A 23,039-nucleotide genomic window follows, 5' to 3' on the forward strand; every position below is an offset into this window, starting at 1 on the left:
TGACCTATTGGAGCATTTTCTTAATAGTATTACAGAAACATAGAAAATAGGTGCAGGAGGTGGCCATTCAGCCCCTTGAGCCAGCACCACCTTCAATATGATCATGGCTGATCATGCAAATTCAGTATCCCACTCCTGCTTTCTCTCCATACCCCTTGATCCCTTTAGCCGCAAGGGCCACGTGCAGCTCCCCCTTGAATATATCCAACAAACTGCTCCCAACAGCTTTCTGGGGTGGAGAATTCCACAAGTTCACAGCTCTCTGAGAGAAGAAGGTCTTCCTCATCTCAGTCCTGAACCCTTTATTCTTCAGCTGTGACCCCTAGTTCTGGACATCCCCAACATTGGGAACATTCTTCCTGCATCTAGCCTGTCCAATCCCATCAGGATTTTATATGTTTCAATGAGAACCCTGAGGCACGATCAATTTGACTGGAGACCAAGTTGAATCCAAGCTGAGGCTTTATTAGTATCAGATGTGTGGCCTCCCACAGAAGCTGGTGAAATGGCTGCGAGCTGGAGGTCACGCATATTTATACCCCACCTCCTGGGCGGAGTTAGCATGCAGGGGCCACAGGGAACCTGTAGTGCAGGTTCTACCGTACAACCTCTAATATCAGAACACAGTGGTTTACCACAAACCCCTCTCATTTTTCCAAACCTAAGTGAGTACAAGCCCAGTCGATCCAGTCTTTCTTCATATGTCAGTCCTGCCATCCTGGAAATTATTCTGGTGAACCTTCGCCTGACACACTCAATAGCAAGAATGTCCTTCCTCAAACAAGAAGACCAAAACTGCATACAATACTCAAGGTGTGGTCTCACCAACGCCCTATATAACTGCAGCAAGGCATCCCCAGTCCTATACTCAAATCCTCTCGCTATGAAGGCCAGCATGTCATTAGCTTTCCTCACCACTTGCTGTACCTGCATTCCCCTTTTCCTCAACTGCCACCATTCAGATAATAATCTGCCTTTCTGTTTTTGCCACCAAAGTGGATAACCTCACATTTACCCACATTATATTGCATTTGCCAAGTTTTTGCCCACTTAGCCAGCCTGTTCAAATCACCCTGCAGCCTCTTTGCATCCTCCTCACAGCACAGACTGCCACCCAGCTTAGTGTCGTTTACAAATTTGAAGCTATTGCATGCAATTCCTTCATCCAAATCATTAATGTATATTGTGAACAGCTGGGGTTCCAGCACTGAACCCTGCAGTACTGCACTACTCACCGTCTGTCACTCTGAGAAGGACCTGTTATTCCCACTCTCTGCTTCCTGTTTGCCAACCAGTTCTCTATCCACGTCAATACATTACCCCCAATACCATGAACTTTAATTTTGCTCACTAATCTCTTGTGTGAATTAATAGTCAAACACAAAACAGAATCCAAACTTTATTTCCTTAATTCATTTTAAAGAAGAAAGCTCAAAACTACAACATTTTTAAAGTAAGTTACTGAATACAGAAAATACCTAAATTAACCAGCATCTATATATCTGTACAGAATGTATATATTGTATAAAATCAAAAAGGAAAATTTTGCCTTAAAAAGTTCAATTAATTTTGACCTGTATTCAAAAGTCAACATTTTACTTTTGTTATATTTAGAAATAGCTGCACGATTCAAGAGATTTAAAAAAAAACCAGAATAACAAGTAATCCATCAGATCAATGATGTTGAGAGAATATTTCCTCTCTCCAGTGCAATGAAGTCTTTGGTTCTCACAAAGCATCTTTTAACTGGAAACAGGACCACTGAGTTTGCCAGTAATACACTGATGTCAGTTAAAGTGACATTTTGTTATTAGACGATAGAAGATACATTTTGCAGGATGAAAAAGCTGCAACAGTTTCACTTCACATAACACAAGCACACACACATCTCTGTCAGCAAGCAAATGGATTTTCCTGCTCCCGATGGGATTATTTCCACATATTCGTTCACTTATGCTTTACTTGAAATGAAAACAAATATACCAATATAACTCTGTCACTGTCACTTCATCTTACAGCTAAAATACCTTTGTGTCTTGTATGGAATGCCACATAGAAAAATATTCCTGTCTTTTTGAAAAAAGATTACCAATAAAATGTTGTACTATTCCTCTCAGTCCCAATACACTATACGTGGGAGGCAGCTATTATTCTTAATTACTAGAGATGGAGTCAATTTTTAGGAAATGTGGAGACAAACCTGAACTTCAAGGCGCTAAAATTAAAATAATTCAGTTTACTGGATGATAATGGCTCTAACATGATCTCGCGAGACGTTGTGATGTAAATCCTATCCAGTTTTTGGCAAATCTACAGCTAGTCTCACTGTAATAAAATAATAATCCCTTATTGTCACAGGTAGGCTTCAATGAAGTTACTGTGAAAAGCCCCTAGTCGCCACATTCCGGCACCTGTTCGGGAAGGCTGTAACGGGAATTGAATCCGCGCTGCTGGTCTTGTTCTGCATTACAAGCCAGCTGTCTTAGCCCACTGTGCTAAACCAATATGCAGTTTCCCGAGGCATTGGGATCTATCTCCTTCGCCACCAGTTTGGCACTGCCAGGGTGCCCAGCTGGTATTTTAAGCACAGCGGCGATTGGGTCGGGGTGCACTGCACGGGTGTTGGGGGAGTGGGGGCGGGCGGGAGCGGTGCTCAGGGACCCCCCCCCATAATGAATTGGGGCTTGAACGGGGGTCATGTCGGAGGCTCCAGAGATCGGGATGCCATTTAAAAATGGCATTCCGATCTCTCACTATACTGAGGAGTTCCGGCAAGTGTCACTTCTCAGTGCAGAAAATGGGGTTATGTGCTTTTAAAATTCGTGAGGGGGGAGAGGGGGTACATAAAGTGTCCAACATCGCCATAGTTTGCTGACAATTGTGCCGCTTGCCGGGAGGGAGTAGTGGGGATGGCCTGGAGGTGGGCTGTAGGGTTGGGTGCATGGGCATGGAACACCATTGCTGCAGCCAACAAGGCAGCCATGCAGCTGCGCATGCCACTGACTGTTCACTGTGAACGTAGTGCCACGGGTCGTATAGGTGTCCCCCCAGGCCACCCCCCTGGGTGCCCTCTGGCCCCAGCCGACCCATCAGCTGTATGGATGCGCCCCAGAACAACGAGTGCCACCTGGTTGGCTGGGATGAGTGTGTGTGGGTATTGTAATGTGTATGTGCGGCTGCAGTGTGTCGATTACGGACTGTTTTTCATTGGAATTAATTGTGTTCTAAGTGGCACCGGTGCTAGCCCCTTAGCAGTAATGGTCCAGGTATGGCGCCAGCTTTGCTGTCGTGAAAGTCCATAAACTCTGCGTTATCGTCAACACTAGTCTCAGAAATGGAGAATCCCGCCCTAGGTGTATGGGAACATCAACCCACCCCCTCCCCCACTTACAAGTTCCACTCCAAGCCACACATCATCCTGACTTAACTGAACTATATTGCCGTTCCTTCTCTGTCACTGGGTAAATAACCTGGAACTCCTTCCCTAGCAGCATTGTGGATGTATTGACAATGGCTCGCTACCACCTTCTCAAAGATATTAGAGATGGGCAACAAAGACTGGCCTTGCTGGCTATGTCCACACCCTGTGAAAAAAACCCAACACCTGGTACACATGTATCTAAGAGGGGGGCGGCATTACTTCCAATCAATTTTTGTCCCTTCTGGCCAATCAATTGGCTGCATCCTTGATGTGGACGGTTTTGCATGGTAGCCTATCTAATGGCCTGTTTCAGCTCTGCTTTAGACAGATCCCAAGTGTGGCAGGCTGTTCTTGGACTCCATTATGTAAATTCTTGTTCAAAAGCCACAGCTGTAATCATTAGGCTAAAAGAGAACCATCAAATTTCCAAAAGAGTGACTAATTTCAATTTCCTTTTCAAAAGCAAAGCCTTTAAAAGAAATAAGATGATATTGGATAAATATTTCAACTAAAGGTTGCGCATTTCTAAATTATAAGTAATCACTAAGTTAAATTACAAAAATTACTAATGGTGACTCAGAGCCATAAGAACCTATTAGAATATTGCATACTTTACGTTTTTGTTTCATTATTTACCATAATTGTATCAGGTTTGCTGATTGACGGTGGGACAGTGACTCACAGTAATTGAAAAGCAAATATAATTTTGCTGATGGAGGAATTGTTGAGCTCTTATACTAATTGCAATAATAATTATGGTACATACAAGTCAGACAGTTGGGTGATAAACCCCTAGAAGCATGTCTTTTATCCAATGGATACTTGCAATAGGATCTTAATATTCTCCAGGTTGTACTGTAAACACAAGACGTTTCATACAATAACCAGCGTTCTATTTGTGTTTGACAAAAGTTTGAATTTTGTTCTGGAATTGTTAGATGAAAACAATGCAATTGAATTCAAAACACATCTTAAAAAGGATCCAAGTTGGTGCCATTTATTTCTAATAAACTCATTCAACGAGAGCACAGGCAGGAGGTTCCTTGGTGCTGCACTCTCCAGAGGTGTGGAGGAAATCCCGTTTACACACATGAATAGGATTTCCGCCACATCTCCGATGAAGCTATCCACCTGAGTGGGGGAAGCTCTGAGGAAATATTTCCTATCTCAATGAAAAAAAATCAGTTCACACTTTTTTTACTAAGTGTCTTTGGTGAATAATATCCAAAGCACACTCAATTGCCATTTCCAGATAAAATGGCCACTCCAAATTCTATTGGGCCAATTAATATTTTAGCTGGGTAACTAAGTTGTGAACTGAAGTTTATTTCTCCTACTGCACCCAATTCCAGTATCTCTCAATAAGTTATTTCAGAGTTTCTATTCCCAAACAATGGTTTACGAGGACACATGATGCTGTTAAGGCTGTTGCTGGTATTGAGATTCAGTCGCTGTGAAGAAGTCCTCCAATACACTCTGCAGATATTCAAATGTTGGCCGGTCTTCAGGTTTCTCTCTCCAGCAGCGCATCATTACTTCATAAAGTTCTTGGGTACAATTTTCAGGGGCTGGCATTCGGTAACCCCGTTCCAAATTCTGAATGACTTCAGGATTGGTCATTCCTGCAAATAATGAGAGAGAGAGAGGTGAAGATTTGCCAATCGAGAGAAAAAGCAAACAAGTAATTCTATGACAGAGAAATCTGGAGAAATAATGTTAAATTGCAAATATAAGCAGTGATGTCTTATTAACTCCCCTGAGAAAAGCTCCACATGTCTAATGATCACTAAAGCACATTGGCACGGTAGGACAGTGGTTAGCACTTGCTTCACAGTGCCAGGGATCCGGGTTCGATTCCCGGCTTGTGACACTGTCTGTGTGGAGTCTGCATGTTCTCCCCATGTTTGTGTGTGCGTTAGGTGGATTGGTCACGCTAAATTCCCCCCGTAATTTCCAAACGTTAGGTGGGTTGCTGGGTTGCTGAGGAATTAAGGGCTATGGAGAGAGAGCGGGTAAATGGAGTTGAAATCAGCCATGATTGAATGGTGGAGTGGACTCGATGGGCCTTACTTCCGCTCCTATGTCTTATGGTCTTATGGTTATGGGGATAAGGCTTAGGTAGGATGCTCTTTCAGTGGCCGCTGTAGACACGATGGACCGAATGGCCTCCTCTGCACCAGCAAATTTTATGTATCTATGAAGTACGATGGATAGGAGACATAACAGCTATAGCTAAGTCAAAAACTGCACAGAAGTCAAACAGCCAAAGGAAAAAATAAACAAAATTCAAATAGATATAATTTTATGAGCAGGTCAACCTATATTGATAAGAGCAATACTGAACCTACTGAGCAATACACACAAAATAAAAATCTTACTGAGTTATGAAAGTTTGTTAAGTTTTGTGTGGGTCATTGAACGGTGTTGCACAATTTTGCTACAATGTTGTTTAAAGTTGCAGTCAATTCCATAAACTTTGAATGCGTCAAATCCCAGGGGAGCAACCTTCACACTCGTGCTAAGTGGAGCTTCGTGATCGCTGAGGATGTGTGGGTGAGGGGTGGGGGCAAGTCCCAGAGAGTCCCATTGCCTGCAGGGTGTTGTCAGTTGGGCTGGCGTGGAATGAGTCAGTGCCATGCCAACTTTATCCCAGAATCCCTACAATGCAGAAGGAGACTGTTGGGCCCATCGCGTCTGCACCGATTCTCTGAAAGAACATTCCGTGCAAGTTCACTTTGTTAAGGAATGGGTTAAGACATCCAATTAGATGTCTCATTGATGTTATGTATCCAATAATTGACATTGATATGTAAAGGGGTTGCAGGTGGCTGTTGTGGCATGTGATGTGTGGTGATATAGTTTTGTATAGAGTGTGTTCAAGGAAAATGAAGCAGAACTCTTGACTTTTAACTCAACAGCAGCCAAAAGCTAACACACTTCCCTACCCTATCCCAGTAACGCATTAACCTAACCTACACACTGGACACTAAGCGGCAATTAAAATGTAATTTTTTTCCAATTAAGGGGCAAATTAGCGTGGCCAATCCACCCAACCTGCACATCTTTGGACTGTGGGAGGAAACCGGAGCACCCGGAGGAAACCCACGCAGACACAGGGAGAAAGCACAAACTCCACACAGTCACCCAAGTTTGGTGTGATACAATTCATCATGTTGTCAATGAGTCAAACATGTTTCTGATGTCTTTGTACTGTGGTAATCCCAGGACATCTCTTCAGCCGTCACACCATTGTTAAGGGAAATAGTCAGGCAAGCATAGCCATTCTCTAAAGGATGATGACAATCTTCCTTTTCTTTCATTGACATGTTTTGTCCAGATTCTTTACTATGGTGACTCCCCATCCCTGCAGGATTGGGCTAGTGATGGGAATGTGCGCTGCTCAGGCTGCCTTGAACCACATGAGCAAAGCTTCTCCGACATTGGGATTGTGCTTGCGTTCTCATTCTCTTCCTTGCTGGAGAGAATGCCTGTTTGTTGAAGTGTTCCAAAATGGTTTTCATGGCTTTCAGAATGGGGGGCAAATTTGCTGGAGGAATGTCCCACTCTTTCGCCATGCTGACTTTCCACTCCATGTCACAGTTTCCATCTGTTCGAATAACTTCACTCTCTATCCAATCAACAGCAATTTTAACTTTCTCACAGGTTACCACCATACTCACACGCTTTGCGGTTTGAGTGCGGTTTGGTCCAACCACTCTAATTACCACTTGGGTGACATGATATCCACGTGTGTCGAAGTTTGCAACTATTCCCGTCAGCAAGATAACAAAAGCTATAGCACATTGCCAAATTTTGCAGTGATCGATCCAGGTTAGCCAAACTTTTGATCAATGTCACAAGAGAAGTAATGCCAAAATCAGGAGTTATGTGAACATGTCTAATAATAGAACATAGAACCATGTTCTATTATTAGACATGTTCACATAACTCCTGATTTTGGCATTATTTCTCTTGTGACATTGATCAAAAGTTTGGCAAACCTGGATCGATCCTGCAAAATTTGGCAATGTCCTATAGCTTTTGTTATTTTGCTAACAGGAATAATTGCAAACTTGGACACATGTGGAATGTCATGACACCAAAGTTTGACTCATATGTGAACACTGTAGGCTTCAGCAACAATTTTATTATTGACACGTTGAACACTCCATAGCAAAGATGCATATTGATGATCATAGCATCAGAATATTGCATCTCTATACTTTGAATTGCTTTTGGAGATTGGAATGTGTCAGTCACAAGGTCAAAAACACTGAGGGTTAGAAATTTGTATGTGTTGTGCTTGCACTTTTCAAGCATAAAATGGGCGCAGTGATGACATGTTAAGCAGTAGACATGGCCAATATTGGCTGGAGTAGATCGATGCTGAATATGCAGGACGTATTTCTTGGCACCCCCAGTAACCATTATAAACAGATGGTAATGAAAAGCCTGTTGTTGATGGATTACTTTGGGAATTAGTGTCTGTTGAAAGGAGCAAAATCCAGACCTGCTCTGTTTCAGCTTCTTTGCTGTATTCTGCTCCTGTCACTAACAGGCTAATGTTTAAAAAAAATCTATATTTTAACAAAGGTTGCTATGAATCCAGGAGGAGCAAGACTGGTCCTCTCACTGTGTAGCATCCTGATCAGATCTCACCCCACATGAGATAAGCAGCTCAATATATATTTTGTTCAGGTAAGCATGCAGCCTGCGGAGGGACAACATGATTTGATAGACCATTCTGACTGACATGAAAAGGCTCGAGGCCCAATTTTGTGCTGAAACCAATCATTCAGATTCAGGTGCTTGTGGCAGCATTGTGAACTTTGAACCCAAAACTGGTCATCAATGAATTTCTTTCCCTGAATATATACCACGTAAGAAATTAGTGAAAGAAATTACATGATTTAATTTGTAAAAATACTAATTGGAGAAAATCATAAACTAATACACAAAAATACCATTAAATTTATCATGAGAGAGATACATTGACATGTCTCCAATATTAACGGTTGTATTCTGCTTGAAAATAGCATTCAACAATATAACAAAAATATCAGCCAATATTCAAGTACTATACCTGGATACGGTATCCGTCCATATGTCACAATCTCTGTAAGCAGGACTCCAAAACTCCACACATCTGATTTGATGGTGAATGTGCCATAGTTGATGGCTTCTGGTGCTGTCCACTTGATGGGGAACTTAGCTCCTAAACAAAATGTAAAATGTTAAACATCCATTTGGTTCCAGAAGGCAGATCACCACCACATTTTCTGGGGTAATTAAGGATGGGCAATAAAAGCCCACATCCAATGAGCAAATAAAAATACAAAAGAGATCTGCTCAGTGAGACCAGGAAAGGTGGTTGGTGTAGATATGAGATAAAGGAGTGTTTAATTTGGAACATAGCATGAGTAATTGGATTAATCAATGGTTAATTGTTGTTTGGTCATTCCAGTATGATTTGATCAAGATTAATCTATTGCTGTAATCTATAAATATCTGTTCTCTGAAAGTGTTTGGGCTGGATTCTCCATCGGCGGGATCCTCCGTTTCGCCGGCAGCATACTCACGCCCGTGGATTTCCCAACAGTGTGGGGGGGTCCACAATGGGAAACCCCATTGGCCGGCTGCCGGGACGGAGAGTCCAGCTGCCGGCGGGGGTGCGCTGCACCAGAAAATGGGTGCGGCAGGACAGAAAATTCCGCCCATTATATTTTCACATCATATTTTTCAGTACATTATTTGGACAGTGCTTGCAAGAGAATATATTGACAGTGTAATCTTTCTTGGAATTTAATACATGAAAATCCAAGGCTGGGAAAATGTACCTGAAATGTATTCAGTGGTGGAGCATCCACAACCCTCCGGGATAGAAAATTCCAATGAGTCACAACCGTTTGAGTGAAGAGATTTCTCCTCATCTCAGTCCTGAAAGATCAGGGGCGAAATTCTCCGGAAACGGCGCGATGTCCGCCGACTGGCGGCCAAAACGGCGCCAATCAGACGGGCATCGCGCCGCCCCAAAGGTACGGAATGCTCCGCATCTTTGGGGGCCGAGCCCCAACATTGAGGGGCTAGGCCGACGCCGGAGGAATTTCCGCCCCGCCAGCTGGCGGAAACGGCCTTTGGTGCCCCGCCAGCTGGCGCGGAAATGACATCTCCGGGCGGCGCATGCGCGGGAGCGTCAGCGGCCGCTGACAGTTTCCCACGCATGCGCAGAGGAGGGAGTCTCTTCCACCTCCGCCATGGTGGAGACCGTGGCGGAGGCGGAAGGGAAAGAGTGCCCCCACGGCACAGGCCCGCCCGCGGATTGGTGGGCCCCGATAGCGGGCCAGGTCACCGTGGGGGCACCCCCCAGGGTCAGATCGCCCCGCGCCCCCCCCAGGACCCCGGAGCCCGCCCACGCCGCCTTGTCCCGCCGGTAAGGTAGGTGGTTTAATTTACGCCGGCGGGACAGGCAATTTATCGGCGGGACTTCGGTCCATCCGGGCCGGAGAATCGAGCGGGGGGGCCCGCCAACCGGCGAGGCGCGATTCCCGCCCCACGCCGAATCTCCGGTGCCGGAGACTTCGGCAACCGGCGGGGGCGGGATTCACGCCAGCCTCCGGCGATTCTCCGACCCGGCGGGGGGTCGGAGAATGTCGCGCCAGCTCCTTAGCCTGAGATTGTGCCCTCTGTTTTTTAGATTCCCCGACCAGTGGAAACAATCTCTCAGCGTCAACCCTGTCAAACCCCTTCAGAATCTTGTAAGGTGTATAATACTTTGGTTTGGCCACATTTGGAATACTGTATACAATTCTGGTCGCCACATTACCAAAAGGATGTGGATGCTTTGGAGAGGGTTCAGAGGAGGTTCACCAGGATGTTGCCTGGTATGGAGTGCGCTAGCTATGAAGAGAGGTTGAGTAGATTATTTTCATTAGGATTATTTTCATTAGAACGACAGAGGTTGAGGGGGGACCTCGCTGAGGTCTACAAATTCATGAGAGGTATAGACAGGGTGGATAGCAAGAAGCTTTTTCCCAGAGTGGGGGACTCAATTACTAGGGGTCACGAGTTCAAGGTGAGAGGGGAAAAGTTTAAGGGAGATATGCATGGAAAGTTCTTTACGCAGAGGGTGGTGGGTGCCTGGAACGCATTGCCGGCGGAGGTGGTAGAGGCGGGCACGATAGCATCATTTAAGATGTATCTAGACAGATACATGAATGGGCAGGGAGCAGAGGGATACAGATCCTTAGAAAATAGGCGACAGTTTTAGATAGAGGATCTGGATCGGCGCAGGCTTGGAGGGCCTGTGCTGTAAGTTTTCTTTGTTCTTTGTTTCAATAAGATCGTCTCTCTTCCAAACTCCAGAAAATATTGACCCAATTTACTCAGCCTCTCATCACAGGACAACCCCTTCATCCCAAAACACAATTTAGTGTATCTTTGCTATACCACCTTCAATGCGGGTTTATCCTTTCTTAAAAATGGAGACCAAAACTGCTCATAGGACTCCCGATGTGGTCCCACCAAAACCCTGTACAATTGGAACAATATTTTTTTATTCATGGACTCCAATCCCTTCACAATAAAGGTCAACATGCCAGTTGCCTTTTTTCATTCTTTCATAGGTGTTGCTGGCTAGACCAGCATTTATTGCCCATCCCTAAATAGCCTTGAGAAGGTGGTGGTGAGCCGCCATCTTGAATTGCTGCAGTCCATGTGGCATAGGTACATCCACAGTGCTGTTAGGGAAGGAATCCCTGGATTTTAATCACAGTGACAATGGTTAGAAGGTGCTGTTGAACGAGCCTTGGTGAGTCACTAGTTTGTGTTCCAATTCGTGTATCTTGGCCATGCCTTTAAGAAGTTAAATCAAGCTTCCTTTGTGGATTAACTCTGTGCCGAAGAGCCTTAGATTTTATCTTCAAAGACCCAATACTCCTGACAAGCCGATAGTCAGACCAGCATTCTACACCTTTAAGGGAACCAGTAAAGTGTACACCTATGAAATCTCTCAGTTGTAAAATAACCAAGTCCAATATGTGCCAGTATTTGCATCTAGGTGCGTTCATGTTGACTGCTTTCGGGAAGACTGTGTTTGTGATAGTTAGCTTAAACCTGCTGCACTTAGAGAGAAGGAGTATGCCACTGGAGTTTGCTCTGCAGTGTGTCCTGGTACACCACTCCTTGTATCACATGCTGGGCAGGATTGACATAGCTGCCCTAAGCAGAACAAAACTTGTTGAAGAGTTTCAACTTGAGGAGATTGGTGCAGGCTGCACATTTTACTGGACTGGCAGATCCAAGGACCAGCCTCGATAGTCAGGCCTGTGTTTTGCCATTCGGTCTGAACTGGCACGCAGGCTTGACTTCCAATGGAGATCAGCAAACAACTTGTGGTTCTTATCAGTATGCACCTACCCTCCAACAATGACATATACAGACAAGGTCAAAGACGAATTCTATGACGACCTCAACAAGAAAAGTAGAGGAGTGACCCACCAAGACAAACTCATTATTCTTGGTAATTTCAATGCTGAGTGGACACAGACTGACACCATCAAGCCTCAGGTAGAAACATGCAGCTGAATAAAAGGATCACAGTGATGCAAAAGATGCTAAATATCAAGGCACTAATTAACTTGTAATACGTTATATGTTGTGTTCAGATCGTCAGCAATTAAGCAATTTGATTGATCAACACCTGGGTCAGTCTTGGGTCCCATATCCTGAGAGTGCCTTAATGTAGACGAGCTTGGAATGTATTTGAGGTTGAGAAACTGGACGTCCTTGAAACTCCCCATGGGTAAGATGACGGATTACATGGATATTACTGACTATGCCTTTGGATTTTGTAGAATCTGTTCATTCCAACAAAGCTGCCTTTGGTGGGACGATCCTGCTAAGTGTTGTTATTTTAATTGAAAGTAAGGTTTTTGCTGGTGGGTGGGGCATATTGTAATCAGGATTATGTCCCTTACCATAAAGTATGATTTGTGAGGTAAAATATTATAATGATACTAATTTTGAGGTGACAACTGATTTATGAAGCATCTGAAGTACATTGCAGATCAGAACAAGCAAGAATATAAAATTAACTCCATCTCCATTCTTTATCTTATATTTCTACTGCTGTTAAAAAGGGTACCATGATGTAAATGTTCTTTGTACTGGGATTGCATAGTGGGACAAAAGTTTTTATTTATCTAAGGAACCAAGACAACATAGAACCATAAAATTCCTACAGGGCAGAAAGAGGCCATTAAGCCCATCGAGTCTGCATCGATTCTCTGAAAGAGCACCTTAGAAAGTAGTTGAGGCTAAAATATTGTGTAATTTCAAGAAGGAATTAGATATAGCTCTTGGATCTAAAGGGATCAAGGGATATGGGGGGGAAGGTGGGATCAGGGTATTGAACTTGATGATCAGTCATGATCATAATGAGTAGCGGAGCAGACTCGAAGGGCCGAATGGCCTCCTAATGCTTCTATTTTCTATGTTTCCATGTTTCTATGTTTCGACCTAGGTCCACTCCCCCACCCTATCCCCATAACCTCACATAACTGTTGGTCACTAAGGGGCAATTTAGAATGGCCAATCCACCTAACTTGCACATCTTTGGACTGTGGGAGGAAACTGGAGCACCCGGAGGAAACCCATGCAGACACGTGGAGAAAGTGCAAACTCCACACAGACAGTCACGCAAGGCCAAAATTGAACCCGGGTCCCTGGCACTGTGAGGAAGCTGTGCGAACCAATGTGCCACCGTGCTGCCCATTACATACACTGTTACATATTCTGGAAGAATCTTTTGCAATTAGTCATGAAGAATGGCAGAACAGGCTCCAGGGACAATATGGCCTCCTCATGTCCTTATGTTCCGAGCCATACTTTGTTTTTAATTGATAGATCTATATTTAAAAACCTTTACAGTTTTTCAAAGACTACCACCAGATGGCACTCTGAACCAAATTACTGCCATATTCTTTACGTTTTCAATCTTTACTGACCAATTACTGATTTAGAAATAATGTTCACTTCATGAACTTTAACTGTTTATTTCTGATTAAACATTTCTCAAACGTACAGCCAAATAGATAAGGTAAACTGTGAGGGAACCCCTTACATCAATATATCACCTGTGATATTACATAGATAAGAGTAATTGGGTGCTATTGATCTTTTTCCGTTTCTAACCTTCAAATTTTTCTCTCTGCGTTCTTTCAAAGGCCCATCGTAATTTTGGTTACCAAAATGGCTGCACTACCTAAATGGAGGATTGTGGACGTGAAAAACAAATTGCACTTACTGCTAACAGTTTTGGATTGACTCATTTTCATAACGCTGTATGTTAATTGTGATTCTCTTTATGATAACAAGGACTTCACCTACTCCTGGGTTTACCTCCTCTCTGAATGATACCCAGTGTGTTCTCCTGGGACAGTCCCATTGCTAGAAAGGGGGCAGGGGGAATTTCAACTGTAATGAACTGTTTTTCAGCTACTGACCATAGGTCTGTGATGCTCAATTTTATAATGGTCCATTCAAATGACTTGTTGTTTATTGTATTATTTCATCACCAAATTATAGAACACAGAAGGAGATCTATTGTCTGTGCTGATCTCTGAAAGCTATGCTGTTTGTCCAAATCCAGTTGCCCTTTACCCATGGTCCTGCAAAGTTCTCCTTCTCAATTGTCTATTCACGGTAGTATTGTGGATAGCACAATTGCTGCACAGCTCCAGGGTCCCAGGTTCGATTCCGGCTTGGGTCACTGTCTGTGCGGAGTCTGCACATCAAAGAACAAACAAAGAACAAAGAAACGTACAGCACAGGAACAGGCCCTTCGGCCCTCCAAGCCCGTGCCGACCATGCTGCCCGACTAAACTACAATCTTCTACACTTCCTGGGTCCGTATCCCTCTATTCCCATCCCATTCATGTATTTGTCAAGATGCCCCTTAAATGTCACTATCGTCCCTGCTTCCACCACCTCCTCCGGTAGCGAGTTCCAGGCACCCACTACCCTCTGCATAAAAAACTTGCCTCGTACATCTACTCTAAACCTTGCCCCTCTCACCTTAAACCTATGCCCCCTAGTAATTGACCCCTCTACCCTGGGGAAAAGCCTCTGACTATCCACTCTGTCTATGCCCCTCATCATTTTGTAGACCTCTATCAGGTCTCCCCTCAACCTCCTTCGTTCCAGTGAGAACAAACCGAGTTTATTCAACCGCTCCTCATAGCTAATGCCCTCCATACCAGGCAACATTCTGGTAAATCTCTTCTGCACCCTCTCTAAAGCCTCCACATCCTTCTGGTAGTGTGGCGACCAGAATTGAACACTATACTCCAAGTGTGGCCTAACTAAGGTTCTATACAGCTGCAACATGACTTGCCAATTCTTATACTCAATGCCCCGGCCAATGAAGGCAAGCATGCCGTATGCCTTCTTGACTACCTTCTCCACCTGTGTTGCCCCTTTCAATGACCTGTGGACCTGTACTCCTAGATCTCTTTGACTTTCAATACTCTTGAGGGTTCTACCATTCACTGTATATTCCCTACCTGCATTAGACCTTCCAAAATGCATTACCTCACATTTGTCCGGATTAAACTCCATCTGCCATCTCTCCTCCCAAGTCTCCAAACAATCTAAATCCTGCTGCATCCTCTGACAGTCCTCATCGCTATCCGCAATTCCACCAACCTCTCCGTGTGTGCGTGGGTTTCCTACGGGTGCTCCGGTTTCCTCCCACAGTCCAAAGATGTGCAGGTTAGGTGGATTGGCCGTGATAAATTGCCCTTAGTGTCCAAAATTGCCCTTAGTGTTGGGTGGGGTTACTGGGTTATGGGGATAGGGTGGATGTGTTGACCTTGGGTAGGGTGTTCTTTCCAAGAGCCGGTGCAGTCTCGATGGGCCGAATGGCCTCCTTCTGCACTGTAAATTCTATATGATATTGAAAGTTACTATTGAGACTGCTTAAGCCACTCTTTCGAGCAATGCATTGCAGATCAGAGCAAACGACTGCACAAGTAAAGCTTTCTCCTAATCTCTCTAGAATATTGCCAATTATCTTAAATCTGTGTCCTCAAGTTACCGTCTGTATTGCCAATAGAAACAGTTCCTCACGATGTATTCTTATCAACATCCCCATAATTCATGGATAAACAAAGTAAGTAACATTTAGCAACACGAACTCCAATCTTCCTATATTTCCTCCTGTCAAAGTGGTGACTTTTGCTGGGGGATGTACATTACAGTGGCAGCAGCCCTATATCCTGCACAAAGTTACATGGGGACATAGGAACAGTAGTAGGCCATTCAGCCCCTTGAGCCTGTCCCGTCATTTGATGAGACTGACTGATCTGTGACCTAACTCCATATACCTGCCCTTTGACCCGGATCCCTTAATATCTTTGCTTAACAAAAATCTATCTCAGATTTAAAATTAACAACTATTCTAGCTTCAACTGCTATTTGTGGGAGAGAGTTCCAAACCTCTACCACCCTTTGAGTGAAGAAGTTCTTCCTAACATCTGTCCTGAATGGCCCCGCCCAATTTTTAGACTATGTCCCCTAGTTTTAGAATCTCCAACCAGTGAAAATAGTTTATGTTTATTTTGTACGGGCCACAAAGAATCCAGCACGAGTTTTAAGGATACAAAGTAATAACATTTATTTACTATAACATATATACATAACAGTAGCAGTAACTTTCCTTGCTACATACTCCTTCCTGCTGGCTCCTGAACTGGCCAGCTTTATTTATACTAGGAGTTTACTAGTGGTTTCTCCGCCCCCCTCATTGGGGAAGCTCATACTCCCACAGGATTGTGGGATAGTCATTAGTCCCCAGCCAATGGTAAGTAGGCAGGTTATAACAGTTTATCTATCCTGTCTTTCCCTGTTAATATCTTGAATTCTTTGATCAGATCACCCCTCAACCTTCTAAACTCTAGTGAAAACAGGCCTAATTTGCATAATCTCTCTTTGTAACTCAACCCCTGTAATCCAGGTATATAGGAGGGAGGAGGGGGGGAGGAGGGGGAGAAGGGGGGAGGAGGGGGAGGAGGGGGGAGGAGGGGGGAGGAGGGGGGGAGGAGGGGGGAGGAGGGGGAGGGAGGAGGAGGGGGAAGGAGGAGGGGGGAAGGAGGAGAAGGGGGAAGGAGGAGGGAGGAAGGAGGGGGGGAAGGAGGAGGGGAAAGGAGGAAGGGGGAAAGGAGGAGAGGGAAAGGAGGAGGGGGAAAGGAGGAGGGGGAAAGGAGGAGGGGGGAGGAGGGGGGGGAAGGAGGAGGGGGGAAGGAGGAGAAGGGGGAAGGAGGAGGGAGGAAGGAGGGGGGAAGGAGGAGGGGAAAGGAGGAAGGGGGAAAGGAGGAGAGGGAAAGGAGGAGGGGGAAAGGAGGAGGGGGAAAGGAGGAAGGGGAGGGGGAAAGGAGGAGGGGGGAGGGGGAAAGGAGGAGGGGGGAGGGGGAAAGGAGGAGGGGGAGGGGGAAAGGAGGAGGGGGAGGCGGAAGGAGAAGGGGGGAGCGGGAAGGAAGGGTAGGGGAGGAGAGGGGGAGGAGGAGGGCGAAGGAGGAGGGGGGTGGAGGAGGGGGAGGGAGGAGGGGAGGAGGAGAGGAGGAGGGGGAAGGAGGAGGGGGAGGGGGAAGGAGGAGGGGGAGGGGGAAGAAGGAGGGGGAAGGAGGAGGGGGAGGGGAAGGAGGAGGGGGAAGGAGGAGGGGGAGGGGGAAGGAGGAGGGGGAGGGGGAAGGAGGAGGGGGGAGGGGGAAGGAGGAGGGGGAGCGGGAAGGAAGAGAGGGGGAGGAGAGGGGTAGGAGGAGGGGAAGGAGGAGGGGGAGGAGGGGGAGGGAGGAGGAGAGGAGGAGGGGGGAAGGAGGAGGGGGAAAGGAGGAGGGGGGAGGGGAGGGGGGAAGGAGGAGGGGGGAGGGGGGAAGGAGGAGGGGGAGGGGGGAAGGAGGAGGAGGAGCGGGAGGAGGAGTGGGGGGGAAGGAGGATGGGGAGGGGGAAGGAGGAGGGGGGAGCGGGAGGAGGAGTGGGGGGGGAAGGAGGATGGGGAGGGGGAAGGAGGAGGGGGGAGCGGGAGGAGGAGTGGGGGAGAACAGGGGGGGGAAGGAGGAGGGGGTAAGAGTGCCGTCATGTTCGGGGGGGGTCGGGGCAGGGGACCTCCATGTTCTGGGGTGGGGGTGGGGGGGCGGGAGGGTTTTCCGCCTGGAGCGACATGCCAGCCGGCCTGCCATGGCAGGACTGTGGCAAAGCCATATCTGCAAGCTGAGGTCATGCTGATGTGCAAAGGCCACTGGCACCGCTATCCCGCGCGGCCACACGCCTTGACCTTAGGTGCGCCCAACCCCCCCCCCCCCCCCCCACACACACACACAGGTGCCGCAACACCCAGCTGACAGAGAGCATCTCTGGGAAGGGTCAAGGCGACACACATGCCAGCCCCCATGAGGGCATGGCCAGCCCACGGTGGCGCAATGAGGAGGGACGGGCAAAACTGGGCGGTGGACGGATACTGTGGGCATGGGTCAGGGTGTCTGCGTGTCTGTAGTGACACCAGCAGCCAACCGGGGCACACATGTATCCCATGGCACCTGGCTGTCAAGGTGTCAAAGCGCCATCGTTAAACATGTTGTATCTCCTCCACCCCCCTCCTACAGATCGTCATGTTTGCGCACCAGCCAGCGATGTTTGCCGCCGTGGCGGGGGCTGCTGCCCTGCAGGTGGCCCTTCGGCAGCGTCGACGTAGGCGGCTCAGAGCAGTTGCGGCTGCAGCAGAGGGACTGGCTGCAGAGGGCACCGTGCCACCCGCTCAGGCTGCAGGCCTGCCCGCCCGACAGGTGCAGGAGGAGGCAGAGTGGGACGATGACCACCACATCGTTGGGGATGCACAGGACGAGGATACCGATCTTGATGCGGCGCAAGGGGGGAGGAGGAGCAGGTGGTGGTGCCCAGGTGCCGGAGGCACCCCATGAGGCCTCGAGTGCACCGTCACCGCATGTCCTTCGAGGACCTGCCAGACAGGGCATGCAGGAGGAGACTCCGATGAGTAGGGAGACCGTCGCACATATATGCCACCTCATGGCACACCTGGCACCACGTGGAATGTGGGGAGGACAAGCTATCCCGGTGACCGTCAAGGTGACGGTTGCCCTCAGCTTCTACGCGACGGGGTCGTTCCAGGCACCAAGCGGGGACCTATCCGGTATCTCGCAGGCATCGGTGCACGGGTGCATCCGAGCAGTCACCAATCGCAATCGCCGACCGGTCCATCCAGTTTCCAGAGGACCGCGCACACCATGATGCCCGGGCACGGGATTCGCCTCCGTGGCCAGGATACCGATGGTCCAGGGGGATATTGATAGGGTGCACGTCGCCATGCATCCATTATCGGAGAACAGGGACGTGTTCATGAACAGAAAGGGGATCTACTCCATGAACATTCTGGTGGCCTGCGACGACCGCATGAAGATCATGCACGTGTGCGCCCAATACCCCGGCAGTGTGCATGATGCCTTTATACTGGCGCAATCCTACATCCCCGCCATGTTTGAGGGTCACCTCCCCCGCCTGAGAGGCTGGTTGCTGGGTGACAGGGGTCACCCGTTGCGGTCATGGCTGATGACATCTATATGGAGGCCACAGACCAACATGGAGACCTGCTACAATGAGGCCCATACAGCAACCAGGGATGTTGTGGAGAGGTGCATTGGCCTCTTGAAGATGCGCTTCAGGTGCCTGGACCGCTCTGGAGGGGCCCTCCAGCCCAGCAGAGGGGCGATATCCTGGAGGAGGAGGCACAGGGGGAGCCTGATGAGAGCACGCATCTGTACATGAGGAGGAGGAGGAGGATGGGGAGGGGGGGGGCACAGACGCGACATGGGGGCTGGATATGGCCGGGAGGCTGCACAATGTCACCAGCTTGGCGAGCGAGCACGCGAGGCGTGATCGCTGCACGTTTCACCAACTAGAGGGAGGGCATCGCTGAGCAAGGCACTTGCACCACCGTTCCGCCCAAACGCACCACCCAGCTCCCACATCATCCGACAACCCTAGCTCCCACACCACCACTTAAGGCACAATGGGATGGTCTCACACAATTGCTTGTGATGTGGAGATGCCGGCGTTGGACTGGGGTGAGCACAGTACGAAGTCTTACAACACCAGGTTAAAGTCCAACAGGTTTGTTTCGATGTCACTAGCTTTCGGAGCGCTGCTCCTTCCTCAGGTGAATGAAGAGGTCTGTTCCAGAAACACATATATAGACAAATTCATAGATGCCAAACAATGCTTGGAATGCGAGCATTAGCAGGTGATTAAATCTTTACAGATCCAGAGATGGGGTAACCCCAGGTTAAAGAGGTGTGAATTGTATCAAGCCAGGGCAGTTGGTAGGATTTCGCAGGCCAGATGGTGGGGGATGAATGTAATGTGACATGAATTCCAGGTCCCGGTTGAGGCCGCACTCATGTGTCCGGAACTTGGCTATAAGTTTCTGCTCGGCGATTCTGCGTTGTCGCGAGTCCTGAAGGCCGCCTTGGAGAACGCTTACCCGGAGATCAGAGGCTGAATGCCCTTGACTGCTGAAGTGTTCCCCGACTGGAAGGGAACATTCCTGCCTGGTGATTGTCGACAACGAATGAACGGACATCACGCAACAATCACCAGGCAGGAATGTTCCCTTCCAGTCGGGGACCACTTCAGCAGTCAAGGGCATTCAGCCTCTGATCTCCGGGTAAGCGTTCTCCAAGGCGGCCTTCAGGACTCGCGACAACGCAGAATCGCCGAGCAGAAACTTATAGCCAAGTTCCGCACACATGGGTGCGGCCTCAACCGGGACCTGGGATTCATGTCGCATTACATTCATCCCCCACCATCTGGCCTGCGAAATCCTACCAACTGCCCTGGCTTGGTACAATTCACACCTCTTTAACCTGGGGTTACCCCATCTCTGGATCTGTAAAGATTTAATCACCTGCTAATGCTCGCATTCCAAGCATTGTTTGGCATCTTTGAATTTGTCTATATATGTGTTTCTGGAACAGACCTCTTCATTCACCTGAGGAAGGAGCAGCGCTCCGAAAGCTAGTGACATCGAAACAAACCTGTTGGACTTTAACCTGGTGTTGTAAGACTTGTACAATTGCTTGTGTAAGCGGGTGTGATCAGTGCCATGTTGAATGCTGACAAACCGCTCTGCGATGAGCTGTGAGCTCTGGATCGTTAGACAATGTCTGACTCATGGCCACAGCTGCACCCTCCACCTGGGTGGTCCCTGTATGCATCACGGACAAGCCATCACATGGCCATGTGGGGTAGCTGGCGTTGGTGTGCCGAGGACGACGGGATGTTGAGGGGGGGTAACACACACCGGCTTCACCGTTGTACCGAACTTCGACCCCAGGGCCACTCTGTCCTCTTCACGACCCCTCAGGCACCGGACATAGCACAGAGGCATCTAGGTTTGGTGTAACAGTGACTTTAATCGTGACATTCACATACAAGTGCCCTCACCCCTATAACTAAGCTGTGCCCTGCACCCGTGCCAACTTTCTTCGTGTCGAACTTCTTTGCCTTACAGGCCCTACCACTACGCCTTGGTGTTTCCCCAGATGGTACAGCAGGAGTGGAGGCGGACTGCTGAGACTCCTGCCCTGCGACTTGGCTCCCCGTCGGCACGCGTTTCCTGGGGCGGCCCGGCTTGGATGGGCCAGGCTGCTCGCTGGGCATGCTGGATGGCGTGGTGCCACCCTGTTCTGCCTGCTGCCCACCAGATGCACCAGGGACAGAACGGGGGGAGTCCGAGTGTTCCAGGACCTCCCTTGCTGGAGTCACCGGGACGGGCCCGAGAACCTCCTCCTCCCTCGGGGAGCCCGGTGGCCCCCGGGCCACACTATGGGATGGTGGTGCGAGCGGAGACAAGCGCCATGGCACCACCGACACCTGGCGCTGCCAGTCCTGGAGGCCCACTGTGGCATCGACCATGGTCTGAACATTCACAGTGATGGAGCTCAGGGAGCGCACCATCCCTGTCAGGGACTGTGCAACCTCCCGCTGGGCTTGTGCGACGCCAACCAGCACATGCGCAAGGCCGCCGATGCTCTCAGCGGTGGCTTGCTGAGACTGGGCTATGGCCTGCTGAGACTTGGCCAGAGCCGGAGCGCGGCGGCAATGTTCAGCTGGCTCTGGGACATGGCTGCCTGTGAGAAGACAGCCCTGTCCATGGCCACGGATGACGTGTGCACATGCCTTGCAGAACCTGACCCATAGCCGAAACCGTTGCCCCCATTGTCTCCACCGCGGATGCCACCCGTGCGGTCTCACCCTGGGTGGCAGCCATGACCGGCACCACTCCCTGCTCCTGGACGCAGATGGACTCCTCCAACTGCATCTGCAGATGCTGGAAGGCGGCTGTCATCCCGTTGTCCACTCCCTGGGTTTCCAAACGCATCGGGTCTGTGGGTGGGTCTGGTAAGTTCAAGAATCCGGGAACTGTCTGGGCGGCATCTGAGTGCTGGGGCTGGGCTGCCCTCTGACCGTCCAGGCCCTCGGCTGCTCCTATCTCCACCTGCTGTCCCGGTTTGGCTTTGTGGTGCGCACCAGTCAGTGTCCCAGGAGCCTCATCACTAATGTGCCCAACCGCGGTGAGTGTATCTGTGATGGTGGAGGGTGTGGGTGACAGCTGTGACGCAAGGTCCATGTCTTCATCAGACCCCAGGTCTGGGGTCTCCTGGGTCGAGCTTTGGATCGATGGCCCTTGTGAGGAGCCGTGTCCGGTCTGTCCATCATCTGTTTGGCCGTCCTCTGTCGTCACTGTCCAGAGTCCTCATCCGCCTGGCCTTGCTTTGTAGCTTGTGATCTTGTGTAGGCCCTGCCATAGACGTTGTGGATTAGTGTAGTTAGCCTGGGACTCTAGTTTGAGGCGGTATTGTCTTTTTACATCCCTGATGGCTTTCCGTACGTCGTACCTGGATTTCTTATATCGGTCAGGGTAGTCAGACTTGAACGCCTCCATCCGGAACTTCAGCAGGGTGTAAACCCTTTGGTTGAGCCAGGGTTTCCGATTGGGGAACACCCATACTGTCTTCTTTGGTACACAGTCCTCGATACACGTACTGATGAAGCCTGTGACGGTGATTGCGTACACGTCCAGGTTAGCTGCCGTGGTGGCTTTGAATATGGACCTAACTTTGTATCATCGTGAAATATGGATATATGACTTTCTATGCCACCATCCAAGTCATTAATGAATAGTATGAATAATTGAGTTAACCATTCTTCTAGTTTGTATCTTGACATTCACAGTATGTTTGATTATGGGCTACATCTGGGCAAAGTTAATTCTGTGTTCACCAAATACTGACACATTTCAATTCTCCAGATGCAGTCACTGGATAACCCAACAGCAGAAACCCTGGCACAATATGTATTGTGTGCCACCACCATCGCACTAAACTGAATAGATTTGAAACAGATCTAGCAACACAAGTATGGGCATCATGAGATACTCTGGGCCATCAGCAGCAGCAAATTTGTACTCAACCACAATCCATAACCTCATGGCCCTGCATATCCCACTTTGCCATGACTATCAAGTTAGGAGATCAAACTTTGTACAATG

The 23,039-nt window shown here is 48.4% G+C and overlaps 1 protein-coding gene across 1 annotated transcript in view; it reads right to left on the reverse strand.

Annotated features, from left to right (window-relative positions):
* Positions 1-1,393: 1,393 nt before the first annotated feature.
* Positions 1,394-23,039, reverse strand: part of LOC140411167 (proto-oncogene tyrosine-protein kinase LCK-like) — a 209,056-nt gene continuing 187,410 nt past the window's right edge. The window contains exons 12-13 of the mRNA XM_072500249.1: positions 8,505-8,636; positions 1,394-5,043 (exon numbers count right to left, since the gene is read on the reverse strand). Coding sequence (XP_072356350.1) covers positions 4,841-5,043; positions 8,505-8,636 — 335 coding nt within the window. The 3' untranslated portion in view covers positions 1,394-4,840. The remainder of the gene's footprint in view (positions 5,044-8,504; positions 8,637-23,039) is intronic.

Source organism: Scyliorhinus torazame, chromosome 1 (assembly GCF_047496885.1).
Source record: "Scyliorhinus torazame isolate Kashiwa2021f chromosome 1, sScyTor2.1, whole genome shotgun sequence".
Lineage (NCBI taxonomy): Eukaryota > Metazoa > Chordata > Chondrichthyes > Carcharhiniformes > Scyliorhinidae > Scyliorhinus > Scyliorhinus torazame.